This window comes from Rattus norvegicus, chromosome 10 (genome assembly GCF_036323735.1).
Source record: "Rattus norvegicus strain BN/NHsdMcwi chromosome 10, GRCr8, whole genome shotgun sequence".
NCBI classification, from domain to species: Eukaryota; Metazoa; Chordata; class Mammalia; order Rodentia; family Muridae; genus Rattus; species Rattus norvegicus.
In genome coordinates, this window is record NC_086028.1 from 5,905,631 (window position 1) to 5,928,286 (window position 22,656).

General features: G+C 43.1%; 1 protein-coding gene across 6 annotated transcripts in view; it reads right to left on the reverse strand.

The window, feature by feature from the left end:
- Nucleotides 1-4,267: 4,267 nt before the first annotated feature.
- Nucleotides 4,268-22,656, reverse strand: part of Atf7ip2 (activating transcription factor 7 interacting protein 2) — a 42,947-nt gene continuing 24,558 nt past the window's right edge. For 2 of the 6 annotated variants that reach the window (XM_006245728.5, XM_006245732.5), the window contains exons 8-11: nucleotides 22,047-22,108; nucleotides 20,951-21,017; nucleotides 16,109-16,194; nucleotides 13,628-15,156 (exon numbers count right to left, since the gene is read on the reverse strand). In XM_006245728.5, coding sequence (XP_006245790.1) covers nucleotides 14,746-15,156; nucleotides 16,109-16,194; nucleotides 20,951-21,017; nucleotides 22,047-22,108 — 626 coding nt within the window. In that variant the 3' untranslated portion in view covers nucleotides 13,628-14,745. Of the gene's footprint in view, nucleotides 5,205-8,882; nucleotides 9,036-13,627; nucleotides 15,896-16,108; nucleotides 16,195-20,950; nucleotides 21,018-22,046; nucleotides 22,109-22,656 lie in introns of those variants that run through there. The other 4 variants (XR_005489903.2, XM_008767495.4, NM_001017471.1 and 1 more) reach the window with 4 other exon arrangements.

Sequence of the window (22,656 nt, forward strand, 5' to 3'; positions counted from 1 at the left end):
ACCCTCACCCTAAATGCCTGGAAGTCAGTCTTCCACTAGCAGCTTCCGATGAAGATGTAGAATTCTCAGCTCTGCCTGCACCATGCCCACCTAGATGCTGCCATGTTCCCATCTTGATGATAATGGACTGAACCTCTGAACCTGTGAGCCGGCCCCAAATATATGTTGTCCTTTATAAGACTTACCTTGGTCATGGTGTCTACTGACAGGCAACAAGGTCATTCTAGGCGAGATTCAGGGTGCAAAGGACAAAGCAACAGACATCTATGTGGAGCTTTGGGGAAGAATAAGGCTGGATAGGGACTTCAGCTGACAGACATGCTCCTCATGTGATGGGATTGGTTAACAGTTACTGCAATTAGTACAGAAGGAAAAAAAAGGCTCTCATCTCAGCTGTAGAAATGAGAGATTGCTGCCGCCTGGTGGTCATGTGATAGAATTGTTCCCTTAAATAAAGAATTTCTGCCCCGTGTTTTTCTCCACATTAGGGCCTGCTGCAGTATCTGGCAAAAGATATCCCACAATCCTTTAATGAATGAATCCATAGATATCTCTCTGGAAATTTAACAAATGGATGATAATACAGATCAAGTTGCCTGGAGGTGTGTGTGTGTGTGTGTGTGTGTGTGTGTGTGTGTGTGTGTGTGTGTGTGAGCACGCACCTGCACTCGTGGGTGTGTCCTTTAGCATGCCATAATTCTTTCAGGCAAGGCTGGCAAAAGGACTCACCGGCTGAAGGTATCTACTGACAAGCCAGGCAACCTGCGTTTGATCCCTGGGACTCACACCATGAAAGGAACTGAGTCCTGCATGTGTCTGCAGACTTCTGAGTGGCACCCAAACACTCATACATATGCACATAAAATCAGTCAACCAATCAATGTAAAAATCATTTAAAATCTAATTCTCTCATCTCAGCTGCTAATTATCTATCCTTTGTCTGGGACTATAATCCAACTCACCCAAGCCTGAACTCCGCATTGCCCAGAGAAGTAAATTTACCAAGTCAGACTCAGAGAGGGCAGAAGACTGGACCCTTGGTCCTGCTAACTGCCACAAATGCCTCTGTGCTTGCCACAAGTACATGCCAGGCTGCAAACAACACCTGTGAGTGTCCCTGGCTGATGGTACATTTTATTTCCTCATGTGTAAGGTAAGTACGAATTGTCCAAAGCTGGGGTGCTGGATGATATTATGATTCAGCCCAGATCCTGCTGTAGGCTGGAACCGAAACCGGCTCCACAGCGCCACCTACAGCATCTTGGGAGTCTCCCCACTGCCACGCACATGAAAATAGAAAGCTAGGGTTCTTTCTTTTTTCTTTCTAGATCTCTCTATGCAGCCATGGCTGGCTAACAGTGAACTCACAGAAGCCCTCCTTGCCTCTGCCTCCTGAATGCTGGGGCCAATGGTATTTGTCACAGTTCTTGGCCAGCTCATGTTATTTAGCTCAGTCGTTTAGGATCCTTGTGCAATTTGAAGTTATGATCATTGGGTGGATTCTGAGAGATAACACCTGATACGGTGTAGGACACAGGAAGGTAGGCAAGATCTTTACTATAAAGTTTTCTTTGGGGAAAGAAATGAAGCCTTTATCCAAAGTCATAAGCATCCGTCCTGAGGCTGGGTCATTGCCCTTTGAGTATAAACATCTATGTGTAAGAGGAACATTCCATGTCTGCGGCCTTTCTAGCATAAGTTTGTTGTGCTGGGGTCTTTCTCTCAGCTCCTGAGGGGCTTCATTCAGACTCCTTTCCCAACTCCAACCCCTCACATTCTCTCTGACTCACACCTACATTTAGTCAGGAAGTTGTCTAAATGCTGCCTTCTCAGAGAGATGGCCCGGCTCCTTTTGTCTACTTTGTCCTGCGATGTGATCAGACACAGACCTCTCTCCCCAGTCTTTCCCCCTTACCGTTCAAATGGGATTCTAAATTCTTTTAGATCACATGAATAAACTACAGAAAAACAAAACATTTGAAAGGAGGACACAGGTGCCAAGCAGCAGGAAATCAAGGTCCGAGGTCCGGGTAGACTTCCAAAGAAAAGCAGAAAGGTTGAGAATGGAAGGTTGAGCACTGGAGAGAAACTGCCCAGATCAGGTTTGCTCACTCGGTCTCGTTTAACCCTCTGTATTCCACAGAGATTTTAAATGCCTGACTCTCATGGGAGACTGGGGACAGAAGTCTCTTGCATGTCCCTTCTAAGACAGGTGAGCTGGCTATCATCACCCAGGAAGGCTTTGGTGGTCAGAGCATTTTCGAATGTGAAGGTGGCCAGCGTTGAGGGAAGCTGGCATCTGTGGGGCCATCCCAGGATGTATGTCCTGAAAAAACTGCTTCTGGTTAAAGACAGGAGACATGGTTGGGAAATCATTGGGCCGGAAGTTTACAATGGCCCATGTAATCTCAACTATGAAATACAATGTTCCATGATCCCACATCATTACTGCCATGTGTACCTCCTACAGTGGCAGTGTGACTAGTTCTACGGCAAAAGCCACAGCACTGGTAACTACAACAGGCTAGACTCGCCACCCATCCCAATATGCCAATTAAAACTAATGGGGAAAAGCAAGGGGGAGGTTAATCCATGTGGCCACAGTGGGAAGAGGCACAGATAGCATACTCTCATAGCCGCAAGCTATCCTTTACGTACTGACATAAGCTTTGGTCAAATAGAGGGGTAAGAGATGTGCAGAATTGTCCGGGTCAAGTGTGCCCTTTCTGCCCACCCTTCCAGCTCCCAGCCTGCAAGACAGTCTGGAGAAGTCGGGAGTATTTGGAGGGATGGGGTACCTGGGGTGGAGGATGTTGTTCCTTCTCCAGGGTGCTGTCTCCCTTCATCACTAAGTGACTTACCTAGGGGGTGTCCATTCTGCAATGTTTTTTACGTCCCAGAATCCAAGATGACTATGAAGCAAGATGGAGGCATGAGGGCATGGAGGGCATGAGGGCATGGAGGGCGTGAGGGCATGGAGGGCGTGAGGGCAGGGGCATGAGGGATTGAGGGTATGGGGGCATGATCACATGGAGGTGTGAGGGAATGAGGGCATGAGGGCATGGGGGGCATGAGGGCATGGGGGGCAAGAGGGCATGGGGGCATGGGGGCATGAGGGCATGGGGGGCAAGAGGGCATGGGGGGCAAGAGGGCACAGTGGTGAGGGAACGAGGGCATGGGAGCGTGAGGGCTTGGGGGTGAGGGCACGGTGGCAAGCCTTTATTCTGCAATTAGAACCCAAATACAAGAATCTATGCTTTTTAGCAAAAGCACCTTCAACTCTCCCCTTGTGTTAGAAATCATCGGTTTTGAGGGGGACTCAGGTGCTGGCCTGTCTGGCTCTGCAGGCTTTTTGGCCCAGTGATAAAGTAGTACAGGAGAACTGGACAGGTGACAGTGACAGGCATACATGTGAAAGAGCCAGCTGCTGAGACCTAAAGCCGAAGTCCCACCTAGAACAGAGTACAGTAAGAAGCCGGGGTCAACGGGCGTGCAATTAGACAAGTGCTCCCGGAGCCATCCTTGCTCTGAATGAAGCACGGACGACTTCGTTTATTTTTTCTTGTTGTTGCTGCTGCTACCTTTGAGACAGGGTCTTAGTGTAGTTTAGGCTGTCCTCAAACTCATGATTCCCAGCCTCCTGTGTATATAGTCACTGTGTGTGGCACCATACCCAGCATGGATTCACTTGACTCTGACTAGTACTTCCCTGTGACTGACCCCTGGTTAACTGTCTTGTAATCTGGTCTGGATGGTCCTAGCTGCGTTTTGCTATGTGGGGAGGGAAGTGGGTGAGGAGAGGACAGATGCCAAGGAATTGATGCTAATCAACCTTTTTGGGAGGGACAGGATTCAAGCAGGTAACTGATACAAAAAGAATGGTCCTTAGGCCTGGCTTCCCTGGGGCTCATTCTCACAGTTCATTTTGTTTGTTGTGTAAGTGATGTCTTAACATCTTAAAAATAGTGCTCCCAGGCTGGGAAATAGCTCGGCGGTTCAGTGCCTCTTCTATTCTTGCAGAGGACCTTTCTATTCCTAGCCTATATGTGGGGGCTAACAGCCATCTGTGACTAGAGTTCCAGAAGATCTGTCACCCTTCTGCCAACACCCCCCACCACTACCCGTACCACAGAGGCTAAACATTCATACATGTAAGATACAAAATGTTAAATCCTGTTCAGATTACATTTGTTAGGAGGTGAACTTCTACAGAATGTCAGTAGATGACAGTCGGGAAGTTTTTCATAAAACACCAGGAGAACAGATATTTAAAGAGCTAGTTTGAAAAATAGCCATTCAAGCCAATTTTTCATGAATTTAATTGTAAAACAAGGATCAAAACTTCAGATGACGAAGACTTAAGACTGTCATGGCTAGTCTTGCAGATAAACAGTTCTTTCCACTGCATTTGACACTTGAAGAAAATGGTTGATTGACAGCTTTATGCTAGCTCTCCCAGTTGTCCTCATTTTCTTCCCAGCCACCCATTTACATTCTTGTTTCAGGTTAAGGGAAGACATAATTTGTCAAGGACATGTTAATGTTCAAATCTCCAAGCGCAAGGAACAGCACAAGCTATCCAGATTTGGTTCTTGATGTCAAGTGTTCCTTAGCTACCCACGAGACACGCAATGAGTCAATGCCAACAGACAGATGGCAGCCAGGGGAGAGCGAGCCGAGCTATCAGGCTGGCTGATGGTGGTGGGGTCCATCAGAATGGTTACACGGACCCCAGAAACATCAAAACGTGTGCTGGTTATCTTGAGTCCACAGTGGGTTAAGACTAACCTGAGCACACCAGGCACTGTCTCAAACGGTGATCACAGAAAGAGCGCCCACTGACTGCTTTGCACACACCCAACAAGAATGCCGCTACCTCTCCAGCTTCTGTATAGTATTAACTCTACCCAGTTCCAGTCATAGCTGTACAGGACTTCACTGTCCTAGAGTCACTGGAGCAGGTTTAATCACTAAGTGCTCTTCTTTTAAAGGCTTTGACATGGACATAACGTAGTTAAGCAGCCTTGGTCAAGGTAAGGTCCGGTTCTGATTCAGAAAGGAGGTGTTGAAACCTTTCCTGTTGTCACTGCTGGAGGAACTCATTCCTGGAGGTCGGGTTCCTGTAAGCTCTGACTTCTGTACCCTGCTGTAGCCTCCTCCATCTCCTCTTCTAGTGGTGTTCTCTTGCTGAAGATTTTCTTTTTCTGGAATTCAAAGCCACTGTTTAGAACAACTGCTCTCTGCTCTCAGTTACTATACAGGAGACAGACGAGGTGGAGGCAGAGGTGCTGTGCTCCCCAAGGGGAAGTCAGTACATCTCAGTAAACAGCTCCTAAGATCTGTTACGACTGCTCTAACTTCCCCTACTCCTGTCTTCTGACCAGAGCCTGTTAGTGCGAGGTAATCTGTGGCTATTGGAGCCGAAGTCAGGGCCACGGTCATTAATGTTCTCATAAACATATGGAAATCCCTGTGCTGGTCTGACTGAACATGTTCATCACAGGCAAATATATTTGCATGCTTAGTCACCAGGGAGTGGAGCATGAGAACAATTAGGAAGTGCAGTCTTGGAGCAGGTGTAGCCTTTGTTAACAGAAATGTGTCCATTAACAAAAGCCCATGCCAGGCCCAGTGTCCCTCTCCCTCTCTGCCTTCTGCCTGTGGGTCGGGATGTAAAGCGCTCAGTTCCAGTGCCGTGTCTGTCTTCTTTCTGTCATGATGATTGGGGACTAACCTTTTACAACTGTAAGCAAGCCCCCAGTTAAATGCTTTTTAAAATAAGAGCTGCCTTGGTCATGGACTCTCCACAGCAATAGAGCAGTAACCAAGAAAATAATAATTAGCTTTCCCTTTTTTTTTTTAAAGGACAATATAGATACAAAACTCTCAATTAAAAAAGACATGTATCTGGTAGAGGAGTTGCGGTTAAGACACATTAAGAGCCTTTTCTTATTTGGAAATATGATGAAAGAAAATTCCCAGACTGTTAGAAACAATATTGTGAATAAAATAAAGTCACAGTTCCATAAAACAGTGACTGTGTGGCTCGCAGAGGACCTGGGGAGCTACCTGGGATTTAGAAGAAATAAGGCGGGCATGATTTGGAATCTGTGGGAGAGGGAAGGGGAGGGGATGGGCACGTAGACTAGGCTGGTCTTGGATTTCTGGTCTTCCTGCTTCCACCCCCCACTGTGCTGGAATTCCACACTCATTTCCTGCAGGGCTGGTGTGCAGACCCTGGGTCTTGGGATGCTAGGCGAGCACTGTACCCAGTGGGCTGCCTCATCAGCTTGAGACCTGTCTAAATGAGAAAGGGAATGCTGTAATACTGAATCTAAACGAGTAAGGAATGCCGTACTACTGAATCTAAACAAGTAAGGGATGTCGTAATACTGAGTCTAAACGAGTAAGGGATGCTGTAATACTGAACTTTGCCTGGCATTGACTATTCCAGCTCAGAAGCTGCAAGAGTGAAGAAGAAATGTATGTGGGTCTTGGAAATTGCAAACAGACTGACTAAGTGTTCCCCAAAGGATTGGATTGTAAGAAGCAAGGAAAGAGAAGACAGAGGAGACCCTACCAGTTTCAAGGAAAGGAAAGTGACAGTTTCAGGTAAGCTGCCTTGACACTTGGCTGCACGTGATGAACTGCTAGGATTCCAGGTACACTTTGTTCTCAGCAGTTATAGTTTTAATACAATGGCTTCATGGACGATGACAGGCTTCATGCTGAGATAAAAGGCTCAGAGTACGTGCAGCCACATCCTTCATTGTTAAGTCTCTCGCCTTGCCAAACATATCCCTATACCAAACCTCCAAACTTAAACCCCTCACCCCAAGCCACTGTTCAATAGTTCACATGGCCAGGGTATGTGCATGTACATGATTCCTGACTCTTGAACCTCCCTGGTTCTACTCTTAAAATGTTTTTCAACACAATTTCCTTCTAGACTCATCTTTACTCCCAATAATTTAATTCTCTCTCTACAAGACCTCCAAGGTCAACAAGATGGCCGAGCAGAAAACATGCAAGACTAATGGGCAGAGCCCAACCTCAAGAAAACTGACACCTGGGGGTTGTCCTCTGACCTACAGCCCAGAGGCCAATCGGTGGCATGGATCCAGAAGTCCTTTTGAATGGATTCTCTCCTTTCCTAAGGCCACATTGGTTTTTTATCAGACATGAGGAATTTTATTATGTTAATCTTTTTCCCTTTGATTTTTAGTAACTCCACGACTAAAGTTAAATATAATTTGATATTTGAGGAAAGTCACTAAAAATAAATAAACAAACAAAGAAAAAAAAGTACTGTCAGACAAGCAGAATTCCACAAGGGAGGAGAAAAATAAGGAAGCAAACAAAAAAGAATAACGCCCAGGGAAAATACCAAGTGACATGTTACAGTTGAGTGTCTACACATCAGCAGCCACCAGGAATGGCACTTGAGGAATCTATCGGCGTAGAGCAGTATCAGCCAGCTCAGATGCTTCGAAGATCCCAGAATGCTCAGCTTCTTCTGACACAGGTGCTTTGGAACTTTGGGGATCTGAACTAAGAGACTTTGGAGGTCTGATGAAGTATACTCATTACTGAGGAAACACATTTAAAAGGTAAAGTCACTTATCCTAGGATGCATTTTGAATGAAACCAAAGGGCCAAGAATAGAGATCAGTGTTAGGTATTTGTCTGGAATGTGTGAAGCTCTAGGTTCAAACACCAATACTGCCAAATACAATCAGCCGACTTATCAATCAATCAGCCAATTACTAGGAATACCTGAAGTCAAAAACCCCTTCCCTACCTCTAAGATACCTGTTTTCTCAACAGTACACATTAAGATTAGTCTAGGGATCTGGGTGTAGTGACAGATTCCTTTAATCCTAGCACTTGGAAGGCAGAGGTAAGTGGATCTTTGAGTTCAAGGCCAGCCAGAAGAGTAAACACGTAGATTTCACAGAAGCAGAGAGGATGGCAGTCACTGGAGGTCAGGAAAAATAGGGAGAGCTGAGTTAAGAAGTAGGAAAACAACAGAACAATCTGTTCTAGTGGTATGCATTACAATAGGGTGACTGGAGTCTGTGACAATTTACTGTATATTTTTATGAATGTTTAAGGAGATGGTGATGCTGACTACTTATGTACACTGCATACATATGTCAAACCATCACACTGCATTCCATAAAGACATGCAATTACATGTCAATTAAAATTATGAGATGATTCAAGTTTCATCAGAATTAAGATCTTGCCTCATCTCAGGAATAAGAGATCAGTATTGGGGACTACACTTGCCATGCTCAGCTAGAGGTATGGCATTCTATAGGAACAAGTGCCATGAGGTTCTGAACCTCATAAACTGCTAAAGCAATGCCACTTCCACAGACTGAGTATGGAGCGGGGGTGTTAAAAGACTTCCAGGGCTTTGTCTGCAGTTCCCATTAGGACAATGCTCATGTATGATGCATTATTTTTGTTTAAAAAAATGCTTTCTAAGCCAGGTGTAGTGCTGCACACCTTTAATCCCAGCACTCAGGAGGCAGACAGAGGCTCTGGCCTACAGAGTAAGTTCCAGGACAGTCAAAGCTACACAGAGAAACTGGGTCTTGAAAAAACAAACAACAATAATAGTTTTCTACGCAGATGGCCAACTCCTGTGCCCTCCTTGTCCCATAACACTGTTAATAGTAAACATGGCATTCCTACTCCTTAATTCCTGCACCCCACTTTTGCTTCTAACTAGCCAGAGCTTGCTTTTCCTTAACAGATCACCCCACTGTCACTCTCCTCTAATCCATTCTTGAAGTTTCCCTGGAAAGGCTATAAACTCCAGCCCTGGCCTGAAGGGGCCAAGGAGTGACAGTCATAGAACTTTATGCTTGTACCTTTCACAGGAATCTTCTTTCTCCTGGTGGAGGGCTTGGTCCCTATCTGTTGCACTCTGGAATTGGAATGGTCCCCAAAGGCCCCTGTGTTGAAGGCTTGGTCCTCAGCTGATGGTGCTATTCGGAGATGGTGTAATCTTGATGAAGGAGGGCCTGTTAGAAAAAAGGGAAATTACTGGGGCACGCTCTTGAAAGGGATGCTGGGACCCTGGCCTCCTCTTCCATCACATTTGATTACAGGTCAAAAAGCAACCATACAAAGGTCTACAGACTGAAACATCCAAATCAATCTCTTTTTAAGGCTAATTAAGGTGTTTTGTCATGGCAACTGAAAGATGAACAACAGTGTCCAGATGTCCCTTTAACAGGAAGCTTGTGCAGGTGGCCAGACACTCTTGTGGCTCTGTACTACAACCAGTCCCCCTCCCCCACGGAGCTGGGGATCGAACCCAGGGCCTTGCGCTTGCTAGGCAAGCGCTCTACCACTGAGCTAAATCCCCAACCCTACAACCAGTTTCTTACCAAGAGAGCCATGCTTTGATTAGAACAAATTAGGTTCAACTGTGGACACAAGAGGAAGTGGCACAGCAAAGCACACAAAACAGAAACGTTTTTTATTCATAGGTTTGTGAGAGAAGAGGGGTAATCATAGGACTTGATGGGAAGTCAGGAGACAGCAGGGTGCCCAGGCAGTGGGTGGCAAGGCATGTAAATTCAGAGGGACTAAAGCTTTCAGTGGTGTCTAGGACATTACCTAGCAGGTTCTCTGAAGGGGTTCTGTTAAGTGGCTTTCAAACTCTACAGGTCATACCTGGAGACTGACTGCCATGAGCACCTACACAGTTCATACAGGTGTAGGGCCTGTCAGTACAGGTGAATCTTGTCATCTTGTATGAACAGAGGTCACAGGAGACAGTCATATAGATCATACTGAGGCATTATGAGTAAATGGGGAGTCATAACCGCTTTAAGGGTGACTTTAAGGGTGACTATAGTCTGTTTCTGGTATGAGAAATTCAAACCACATTTAAAATGGATGCTGGGAGGGCATTAAGTTACAACTTACAGAAACTGTGTATCCAGTCAATGTTCCAAGTCTCATTTGGTAGAACCTATTAATTTAAGAAAAGAGAAAGGGAGAAAGCAAGACAGAAGGAAAGAAAGCTAGGCCAAAACTAAAACAAACCAAAACAGAAACCAAACCAAACCAAAATACCCCAAAACAAAAACAAAACCTAACTAACCAAACAAACAAAAAAAAAACAAAACAAAACAAAAAAACCCAAAACCCAGTAGCAATGCCTTTAGTTTAACAGAGAGAAAGGAGACACAGAAAGATGAATCAAGTTGTTCAAACACCGAGATAAGTGTTTGACTGGCTTTAATTAATTGATTTAATCTTTCTAAGGGTGGTCTGGTACCCTGCCATCCCAGTCAGCTCCTTATAACAGTAGTCATCTTGAGAGTCCCTCACTCAGCAGGGAGTGAACTGAGGCTACAGAGCTAAAAAATAGGTTGAGATTTGGTCTATATAACCCAGGAACACAGAATCCTGCAGCCTCCCAAATACTAAGATTACGGGAACCCACCGGGGTCACTAGAACAAGGCAATCTGTATAGAGCTGCTGGAGACTACACTAGCTTCTTCATGGCTCGTGTGTTAGCTAGTCTGTCCCATGTAAGTCAACCTAGTAAATCACTTTGTCACCCACGTTCAACCAGTTCTTCTAGAGCAGTGTGGTTCTCAACCTTACTAATGCTGTGATCCGTTAACACAGTTCATGATGTGATGATCCTCTACCATAAAATTATTTTTGTTGCTACTTCATAATTGTAATCTTGCTACTGTTATGAATCATAAAGCAAATGTTTTCTGATGGTCTTTTTTCGCATAATATTTTTATTATTTGGGAATTTCACATCATGAAACCGGATCACATTCACTTCCCAGTCCTCCCAGGTACTCCTCAACCCTTGCACAAGAAAACAAAGGAGGAAGAAGTCGGAGTCAGAGTCCAATGTGTGTTGCCCACATATTCACTGGAGCATGGTGGGCAGCTCCTTAAAAAGACCAAATCCTCCCCCCACACCCACCAAAGCGATCGACTGTGGAAAGCTGCACTGCTGCATCCTTGTCACAATGTCACAACTTTCAAGAGTTCTCTTTGGTGACTTTCTGTTTAGGCTTTTAATTTTTTTGCAGGGAGGGGGATTAGGGGTTGTCACAGAAGCCTTCTATGTTCCTCTTTCTCAACTGTGAGTCTGCAGACATTGAAACCAATGCACAAGTAGTTTCCTTGTCCTTTACAGTCAGCAGGAACATGGATCATGGACTTCTACATGGTTTCCGGTGACAGCATGGATTACAGGCATCCATCCATGTGGTCTCTGTTGTCAGTCCATGCCGCGGCATGGTCTCCGGTGGCAGTTAGACCTCAGACATGGCTTTCTGATGCAGCACTGACCATGAACAGCCTTGGCATCAGCTCAAATCAAGGGCATCAACATGGTACCCATGGTACCACCATCATGGCTCTTGGCAGCAGCTGAAACCAAGGACATCAACATGGCACCTAGTGACAGCATAGACCACTGACTTCAACATGGCTTCAGGCACCAGGCACAGGCCAGAGACATCAACACAGACCCCAGCTACATTAGGATCAAGGACATCCACATGAACCTTGGGTTTTGAGATGGCCTGGAATACCAACATGGCCTCTTGGGGCAGGAGTCCAAGAAGGTCCTTCCAGGAGATCCAATCCAGAAAACGAACCACTTCTTGGACATTCTGTTGTTTTTCAGAACCAGGACAATTGTATGGCTCTACAGTGTATTTAGGGGCTGAGTCTACACAGGCTGCTGCCCAACAACCTGGTGGCCAAACTCAGCAAGGACAGCCCCACCCCACTGCAGCCTTCTTTCACACCTGTCACTGCTGTCACATTTCTAGTTCTGCCTCTCTTCATTGTACACTTAGTGCTCTGTTTCTCAATTTCTTCCCACCTAATGCACAGTCATCTGTTATAGTGGGATTGGAAACTACAGCATGTCACACAGTATGTTTTTTTGATGAAACAGCTTTACATACAAATATTCATTGTAAGTCGTTGGTCTGGTTCAAGGTTTCTGAAGCACTGTAAATACACCATTGCTGAGACTTGTCTCTGACTTCTTGCTGTTGCCCAGAGTCAGGATGATATCGCAGTTAGACAAGGCATCCAGGGGCAGGTTCAGTGAAAGCTCATGGCTGCCACAGACCTCCCTGCCCTGAGACATTAGGAAAGGTACAGATTTGTCATTCTCTGCTATGTGCAGCTTTCTTTCTGACTTCGTGAGCCCACTTTTTAAAAAGCATCTTCCTATAAGACTAGCCTCACCCTGCTTAGTTATTCCACTGCTATTGCAGGCCCTGTAGACCCATTTCACTGCTGTGAACTCCTTCAGCAACTCCATGGGTCTCTGACTCCTTGGAGCTCCATAGCAGGTGCCAGTGGTGTCCACCATCTTCATTTTGCCTTCCAATGCTCTTAGGTAACCCCCATGAAAGACAGAACCCAGCACAGACTAGACTTGCATTCCATCTATAGCTGGGCTTTAACATGGGACTCTAAGGCAGCAAAGATGATGTGATCCATTCATACCAGTATGGCATATACACTGTGGACCTAGAATCCAGGCCCTTGGCTTTGAATCGTGGCTCCAGATTTTTGTGGGGTTAGTGACTGACTTCTATGAAGTCTGATATAATTTCCTCATCTAAAAAAGGTGTGTCAAAACATAATTCTTATAAACCATCACACATCTAAAACTATATAGGATGTTGCAATATGCCATTTTCTTCTGTTATCTGTTGTCCAGGCATGGTCTGGGATTCTGAACACCAGCTGTCATTACTCAACCGTCTCACTGTTGGCTTTTTGGCAAGTTTGGCTGCTGCTTATTGGAGGAAAAAGCACTTTCTTCTAAACTACAAGTACAGGCAACTTAAAAAAAAAAAAAGATTTATCATATATAAGTACACTGTAGCTATCTTCAGACACACCAGAAGAGGTATCAGACCTCATTACAGATGGTTGAAAGCCATGATGTGATTGCTGGGCCCTCTGAAAGAGCAATCAGTGCTCTTAACCACTGAGCCATCTCTCCAGCCCTATAGGCAACTTTTATGAGGTTTCTGTGCTGTGTGGCAGAAATGCTCCCATTCCTAAGTTGCTTTTATTCTGGTGTCACTGAAATGTTAACTGTTGGGACCTCCACTCTGGGTTCCTTCAAAGGACAAAAAATCGCAATGGTTAAAAGGTCAGATGGCAGCCTTCCTCTGGGGTGTCCTGTGATCCTGTCAGCTTCCCAGGTAACCTGCTGATATCTGAATAACACACATCATTACCTCAAGTCTCGCCATCCACTACAAAATGCCTGACAACGAGCAGGTCACCACATCTGGAAATACTTTTCTCCTTCAGTTCTTTGAGACAGGTACTTCATATGTGGCCTTGGCTGTCCTGGAACCTGCTATGTAAACCAGTCTAGCCTCAAACTGATAAAAATCCACCTGCTTCTGCCTCCTGAGTTTTGGGATTGAAGGCATGCACCACCATGTTATTCTCAAACCTGCTTCTTTCACAAGCTATACAGACCAGGCTGCCCTTTAACTCACAACCCTGCATCAGCCTCCCAAGAACTAAGATTTGTATATGCCACTACACCTGATTCACACATGCCTCATAAAAGACAGGAAAACCTTAAAAAGTAACAGGTTTATTGGTGAAGATGGAGTCATCTCAAATACTAAGTGCAACCGTTTCCTGATCATATCTCAGAACTCCACTGTATACCAGATGAGTACCCCACTTGAAAACCATGCTACAGTGTTGCCTTTTAACACCCCAGTTTTTAGCGATCTAGTCTGTTTCTTTTGGGTAGTGACGTAAGCATCTCAGGTCTCTCCTGAACGGCTTCAGTGCAAGGCGTGAATAGGGCTCTTCTATTAGAGCCTTTAGTGTTATATTCTCCAAGTTCTAACAGAAACCAGGAAATTGGCAAAGGGAGGTATTTAGAGAAATTAAGAATCAGCAAATTAAAGCCTCAAATCTAAATGAACTCTATGACTGAAATAGCTGGTTGAATGATTTTTTTTTAAAGGAAGCACTGTGCGTTTCCATGTTCTAATAAAAAAGTTAGAACAAAGTCTAACAAAACCATTGTTAGCTTTATTGGGATTGAAGCTTTATTGGGATTTTTTTTTAAACAGTTTAGCTCTGGCTGGACTGGAACTTTCTCTGTAGACCAAGCTGGTCCTGAACTCAAGAGATCTATCTGCCTTTGCCTTCCAAGTGCTGACATTAGAAGCTGTCCCACATTGCCTGATCTAACAAAGTGTACTGTTTAGGCAAAACCTCCAAGCTATTTCTCTCAAATGACTGCCAGCCAAATAAAGACAAAAACGAAGGGTACAAACCAATAGCTGCATTAGACACCAACAGAAAGAATTTCTGTATACTACATGCGGCAGGGATGCATCCAGGGTCACCTACCTTTGCGAATGGTTGGTTTTGCTTTTAGCTGATTGTCAAGGATGGGAAAAGTGGCTGCTTGTACCTGAGGGTTTCAGACACAGCAGCAATTCCATAACCACCATAGAAATAGACAGTGGCAACCTGGACACCACAGAAGTACATACTGAATGCACACTAGAAACACACACAGTTCCAAGACGATTATAACACATTTAAGGCTGTCCCCAAAGGGTTCACAACTGCAACACAGGATAGATATTACAATGCACAGGGTTAGGCACTGCAAACAAAACATTCATATATGAAAACATAGTATGTAGACAACACAAAATCACTGAGGACTTTTAGGTAAGGTTTTCAGAAAACCCAGGAATACACTTGATATTACAAAATGGTCCATATCGTCCAAAAATGTCTTTTGATTGGACAGCAAAATAATATTTGGTAGAAGCTAACATTTGAGATAAAGTGCAAGCCATTGGGAGTGGTAAAGCTTTAATTTCTGCAACTTTCTTCCAAGTCAAATGATTGGAGCCCTCATAGTACAGGAAGAGGTGGTAACTCTCCACAGGAGCGCACTTGGGGTTGACCTTGGGAATGTTCCATGTCAGGGCAATGCTTGAGGGCCTCAGGACTTGCTTCACTTTCAGCTCAGGCTTTTGGGGAGGAAGTGTGTCTTGGATTTTGTCTGCCATCTCAGGGAGTGGTGCTGGTGGCTCTGGGAGAGGTGGAAGGTGTTCAAATGAACCAAAACCCTACAAACACATTTTTAAGAAAGTTCATTGAGATCACTTGGTGAGTACAGACAAAAGTGGTCAAGCTTAGGCCTACAAATCTACTTCTAATTCTTCAAATCTTCAACAAAGCAATAAAATTTCAAACAACGAGGCTAGACTCATGTTTTGTGGTATGTGTGTGTATGTGCATGCTGGTCAGTGTATTCACACTACAGAGAGGACAACCTCACATAATCTACTCCTCAGGAACCATCCATATGGCTTTTGTGAGATAGGAACTCTCGCTGGGTCCTGGGTCTCCTGCATTAAGCTACTCTGACTGGAAAGCAAATTCCCGCAATCCACTTGTTTCTGCCTTCCCAGCTCTGGGATTACAAACGAGCGCCACCTAGTTTGGCTTCTCTAGTTTTTAAACATGGGTTGTAGGATCAAACTCCGGTCTTCCTTAATGACTGAGCCACCTCCTGGCCTCTAGACCAAATATTTTCAAAACAGAAGGTTCTTTTGTGGTTGAGATTTGTTTTGCTTTGAATGATCCTAGGAACTGGACACAGTACCTTGCACATGCTGGGTAAATGTTCTACCTCTGAGCCACATTCCAAGCAGCTACAAGAATGATTTCTACATTGTGGAATATTACTAAAACATAATGAAGGATGTCTTAGGCATTCTGGAGAACAAACCATCTCATTTCAACATTCTGCTTCCAAATACTGCAGTAATTCTCCAACAGCCTCATCAACAATGGTTATTACTCCTAAAATAAATGAAAAACTGTGTTTTCATTTCTGTAGTTTCTGAAAGCTGTAACTGAATTCTTCTTATTAGATAAGTAGATTCACAAAAACACTTTATGAAAAGCCATTCCAGTGTATCCTAAGCTGAAATGTGGCTCAGATGTTTCCAGAGTAAACAGATAGACCCCACTCTGCTAGAGTGAACATCGTTACCCAGCATTTCAGGTTAGTACCTCATTTCCATTTTCTGCCACTGGGATTATTTCTTTTGATCTTAAAACAGCTTTCGAAGTTGACTTCAGGGTGAAGGATGGGCTTTCTGTGAAGAAGACAGTATAATTTAGAGCTGGGGGTGTATCTCAGTGAGCAAGCACTTGTCTACCACTAGTGAGGAAGCCCCAGCACTACAAGAAAATGGAAATAAATAAGATTTACCTGGAACAAATTCCAGTGTTTAAACAGTTGTACACCTTGGGCAGTAGATATAATTACAAGCACAAAATTCATATGAATATATACTTTGGATAGAAAATTCACAAAATTTTCCATAAGATGATAAAAATTTCCTCTAAGGGTAAATCCCTCATTATGCAACTAGGAAATAGGTGTTTACATGTGGGAAAGGGATCTACAGTAAGTGACAAAAGAGGTAGGATGTTCTGTTAGATCAATCAGGTCTACAACACAAAGCTATTTACAAACATATATGAATATGTAACATACACAAGCATAGGAATTCAAACAAGAATCCCCAAATGAAAATCTCACAAGCTAGGGTACTCTCTCCTGAGACATGTATTCTTATGGAGGGAATAAAATATAAGAAGTTGATTGTGGAAAAGGGAAGAGGAAAGGAAAAACAGATATAACAGGAAAGGAAGAAAAAGAAGAGGTGGGGAGGATGGAGAAGCTTTGGTGGAACAGAGGGAAAGATGTAGCAAGGTTTGTGGACAGTTTTAAACAGGTAGGTGGAGAACCTACGGGGAGGACTAAAATCCTTAGACAACACTGTAAAGTACAAGGGCTAGGTCAGTAATTACCACGTGAGGTTTGTCTAGCTTGATGACCACCCCTGCCCCATCACCACAATCCCTCAACGATTTGTTTGTACTTTACTTTTGATATATAAAGATTATTAAGATTTTACACTTGTCAGTTATTTTTACACACACACACACACACACACACACACACACACACACACACACACACAGAGAGAGAGAGGGAGAGAGAGAGAGAGAGAGAGAGAGGGAGGTGTATGTCTGTATTTGAGATAAAGTCTCACTATGTACCTCTGGCTGCCCTAGAACTCTTCGATCTACCATCCACCTGCCTTCGCCTCTAAGTATTGGGATTAAATATGCATGCAACCATGGCCAACTATTTTACAGGTATTAAGAAACTGTCTTTTTTTTTTTTTTTTTTTTTTGGTTCTTTTTTTCGGAGCTGGGGACCGAACCCAGGGCAAGAAACTGTCTTTTTAATCTTTTTTTTCTTTTCTCTTTTTTTAGAGCTGGGGACCGAACCCAGGGCCTTGCGGTTGCTAGGCAAGCGCTCTACCACTGAGCTAAATCCCCAACCCCCTGTCTTTTTAATCTTAATTTTGAGAATGTGTGTAGTTTTTAATGATGCTTTAATTAATCAATGCTGAGTTTGCTAAGATCGAAGTCTTCAAATAAATCATCATACAAAATGATAAAACAACCGTGAATAGTTTAATAAAAAAAAAATCCTAACAAACATTTCACAGGAGTAACACTACTTATTTCCAAGTAATAATCAACAAGCCCTGGACAAAGCCACACAGGCCTAGAGAAGCTCAAACTTGTGGTGGTGTCATTTGTTGTCATTATGATGACAATGTCTTAGAATACTTTCAGCTCACTCACACACACGCATACACACATGAGATAAGCAAAAGCAGCATTACTGTTTTGTGTTCCCAAAGTAACAGCACCCAGAACCATGTTACTTTAAGGTGAAAATTGTGGCCTCTAGTTTCAACTTAACCTTTTAATGTTGTATTTTTGAAATGATCTACTCAGAGATGGAATTCACACCCAACAAGATACACCCTTCCTAAATTTTGATATATATATACTTTTGAAACCTGAAACCATCACCAAAACAAGGTATAGAATACTTTATCTATCCACCTCAAAGTTCTTTCTCTTGTCTGTGCTTGTTTTTTGAGACAAGGTCTAATATAATTCAAGCTGGCCTTGAACTCCTGATCCTGTTGTTCTGCTTCTTAAGTACTAGAATTATGGGCATGTAATATTATGTCCAGTTTATCAACACAAGTTCTTTGATATTCCTTTCAATCTATCTCACTTCTGACCCCACAAAAATCAGTTAGTTTATTGTCACTAAAGGTTATATATAAGCTGGGTATGGTGGCACATGCCTTTAATCCCAGCTCTTGGGAGGCAGCCTGTGGGTTCGAGGCAAGCCTGGTCTATGGAGTAAGTTCTAGGATACACACACACACACACACACACACACACACACACACACACACACACGGATTGATTAGATGTATCTCAGTGACAGAGCACTGAAATACCATGCATAGCCAAGAGATCAATATCTAGCACTGAAAAAAGATTTGCCTTTTCAAGAATTTCAAATATAGGAATTATTTCTTGATTGTTAAGTTATACAGATAAGATACACACACACACACACACACACACACACACACACACACGCACGCACGCGCACACATACATTCATCCGTTGGTGTAGCACAGAGCTGTTTGTAGTCCTGACCTATTATAAATAAAGCTGTGATGAGAATTTATGTTTTTATTATATATAGCTATAATCCCAGCATTTGTATTGAGGTAAAATTCTAAGGACCAGATTAGCTACTTAATGAGACCCTGTCAAATCAAGTCTGTTTAGATGTAGGTTTTCTTTTCTCTTGGAGAAATATATGGACAGACAAGGCTAGTCATACAAGACTGTAAATAATGTTTTAAGAAACTGCCAAACTAAATTGTTTAGCCATTCTTAGTTACAAAGACCCCCAAGTTGCTACATGCCTGCACCAACATAACACCTTCCGTTCATTCTGGCTGTTCTGTTGGATGTGCCCTATATTTCATTATGGCTTTACTTCCCCTTATGATAACACTACTTAGGATATCTTGTTTGCTCACTTATTTCCTTATTTATATCAATGTAACTGTTTTCCTGCTTTGGATTCTGTTTTGTTTTGTTGTGGAGTTGCCATAACAGGTTTATTCTTCTTCTACTTGAAGTGTTACCATATCCATCCTTACTTTACCACAATCTGGCTAGCACTCTTTAATATGAGTTCACTTTTTGGTTATCTTATTTCCTTTAATGAACTTCCTTTAGAGCCCAGGAGATGGCTCAGTGGCTACGGTGTTTGCTATGTAAACACGAGGACCTGAGTTCCTAGCACTCACATTAAAGCTGGGCACAACCATCCGTAATCCCAGTGTTGGGGATGTGAAGATAGGAAGAAGATCCACAGGGCTTGCTGGACAAGCCCAGCTAAAACGCTGAGCTCCAGACTCAGAGAGACTATATTACAAACTTCCTGACATAAACGTCTGGCCCTCCACAGTATTCACAGGTGCATATGCACACACATCCCTACCTTTATTTATGACAGTGAAGATCGGCTGGCAACAAATTTTGCTTATCTGAAAAAGCCTTAATATTGCTTATATTTTTGTCCTTGAGATAGGATCTCACATTGCCCAGATGGCCTTAACTCCTAAGCCTTGACTGATCAAGTCACTGAAACATCTTTGCCTGTCTTGCTTTTGGCAGCAACAGTGTTGGCCTTTGTAGCCACAGCCCTTTCCATCCCCCTTTCATTCAGATCTTGTATCTCTTTTGCTGTTTGTTTGTTTGTTTGTTTTTGAGGCCTTTTCCCCCCTCACATAGGCCATGTCTTTAAAATTTGTATTTGGGTTTGTTTTTCTTTGCATAATCCAAAGAATCATAAATCACACTGAAGCCAATAGTCTTGTGGCCTCCAAAATGAGTTCTGAATAAAAACAAATAGAAAGATACCATCTGGTGTGGCTGTGGACATTTTGGCTACTCTTCTGTTTTCAGGCTGGTGCCTCTCTAGAGTGAAAGACATTTGCTTGCTCTATGTAGATGGTTGTCGTGAACTTCCTGATGATGCAGATTCATGATGGGGGTGACCCCCCTCCTGCCTGTTAATGATACATTCAATTTTCTTTTGGCTTACACAGCTCTAGCTGACAAATCTGTGAGGCCTTTGTTTCAACTTCGATTGCATCTTTTTCTTTTTTCACAGTGTGGAAGCATCAGGCATTTATTTGTCCGCCAGCCTTGTACCGAGGTCATGCTAATCACCTTTGTATTGGTTCAATGCTAACATATGTAATTTTCTTGCTGGTTTTTAAGAAAATGAGCATGTGTGTTGATATGGTATTCTCAGTTTTGATTCTGCTTGAAGTTGACTGAATTTCTTGACTGTGTGGATTATTCTTCTCAGCACTCAGAATGAGACTATATGATTGATTTCCAATCCTAGAAAAATGTATCTTTTGATTCAAATTGGAGGTACAGAAGAGTGTTGTCACAAATCTTCATTTTCATATGATATATGAATAACATTCCTCTATTCCTGATTCTACGCACATCCTCTCTGGCACTGTTATTATGAAGAAAAGTGTGTGACATGGGGAGAAGAGACTTACAATATTCTAACAACCTAGGTATCCGTTAAAGGGCGAACAGATAAAAAGATTATACCTGGGCTATTACTTGACCATAAAAGGAACTTATTATTAATTCAGAACAACATAAATAACCTGCCAAGGAACCACAGAGAAAAAAGCCAATCTCATGAGAGGTGTTGCATAATCACGCTGAAATGATCTCATTATAAAAAAGAAAGCAGATCAATGGTTGCCAGGACTAAGGACATGGGGTAGATGGTATGTATGCCTTTAAGGAGGTAGCCTGAGGGAGCACTGGTGGCAGGACAATTCTGTAATTTCTGGCAATCTCATAAACTCACATGCATTTTCTTAGAAAGAAGGCTGTAAAGGCACCCATACCTATGCTGTAGCTGGACAGGCCTTCTCTTGTCAGGTCAATAACAAAGTCAAATTTCTTCTCTACAGGCTGAAAAGATTTTGTAAAAAGAATTAAGTTTAACAGCAGAAAAACGTTTTTTAAAATATGAAAACACATTTTTATTTTTCAGTGCTAAGGACTGAACCTTGGCCTGTTCAAGCTTGTCACTCCAAAATTAACCCCAGCTCCACCTGATCAGATGTGGGTCCCCAATGTTCTCTCCCTTGTTGGGGCTCACTGTGTGATGGTGGTGCAGCTCTGTATGAACAACTGCTAAACACTGATAGGAATCTTGTTAATTCCATGGCCCATACCAGTCTCTTTGCAAATATTCATTCTTCCTCACCTGCCTAAGGCAACTTAGAAATTTATCTGATTGGCTGTAATAATGATCTGACAGCCAATAGCCAGGGCAAGAAGTGGACGGTGGAACTTCTAGGTAGAGAGAGGGACAGTGGGAAAAGGAACAGACACAGGAGATTTACCAGGGAATCCTTAGGAACACAGAGGTGAATTGATGGGACAAAGAGAGAGCTGGCCATGTGGTGGGACATGTACCAGTATCAGGCATTGTACTTGTGAATTGTCCAGTAAAATGCCTAAGCTTTAAAATATTAAAAAGCCTCTGTGTTATTATATCATTGGTGGGTCCAAGATAGTCCTACTACAGAGACACTGATAAAATACTCCAGTGTCTGAAAATATGGTTAAGAATCTCAATGGGGGTTGGGGATTTAGCTCAGTGGTAGAGCGCTTGCCTAGCAAGCGCAAGGCCCTGGGTTTGGTCCCCAGCTCCGAAAAAAAGAAAAAAGAAAAAAAAAAGAATCTCAATGGATTGGTAGATGTGTGTCTTTCTGAAATCTATGTAGCTGCTTGTTTTTCCGTGTACAAGTTGGCCTAGAATCTGGATTCACAAACTACTCTTACATTACTTTGTGTCACTGGATGGGGCAGTGAAGGGACAGTTCACCCAGACTAAAGGTGGATAACAAAACTCACTCCCTACAACATGCTGCAACACTGCAGTTCCCACAGCATGAACACCCAGAGGACATTCAGAGAGCAGCACTCACTCACCACAACTTCACTCCTGGCATTAGGAGAACTGCTGACATTTCTTGATGTATTTTTTCTAATTTCTGGAAGAAAAGAATAGAAAACACGAATACATCCAGTTAAATGTATTAAACTATTAAATATGGACTTTGCAATACAAATACAAACACCCAAACACAAACAACGACAGGGATACTGATTTACTATATAATAAAAGAACTAAATTTATCCCGAAAACTGATAAACAAGTTTAAAACTTTGACGTGGATGGAATGCAGCCCACTTGTGCCTGCAGCTTTCCACCTGTCTAGCGGCTCACTTCTCTCTAGACGGTATTCACCTTAGCACCTGCAACTGTGTCTGAGGGCTCTGAGCGCTTGAGGAGCACCTTCCTACAATGTGCACTTCCCCGTTTCTCTAGAGCGCTTTAATTTACAAACTGTTGAGATAAATAGTTTTATACGTGGGGTAGGGGAGCATCTGATATTAAGATATAAACATTCCAACACAGCAAAACCTGACATGAACATAGGAAATTCTGAATAAGAAATGGTGGGCAAGCAATATGCTGTTTTAAAGTTAGGAAAGCTAGAAATTTTTCTACAAAACGAGGTATTTTGGCAAATGCTTA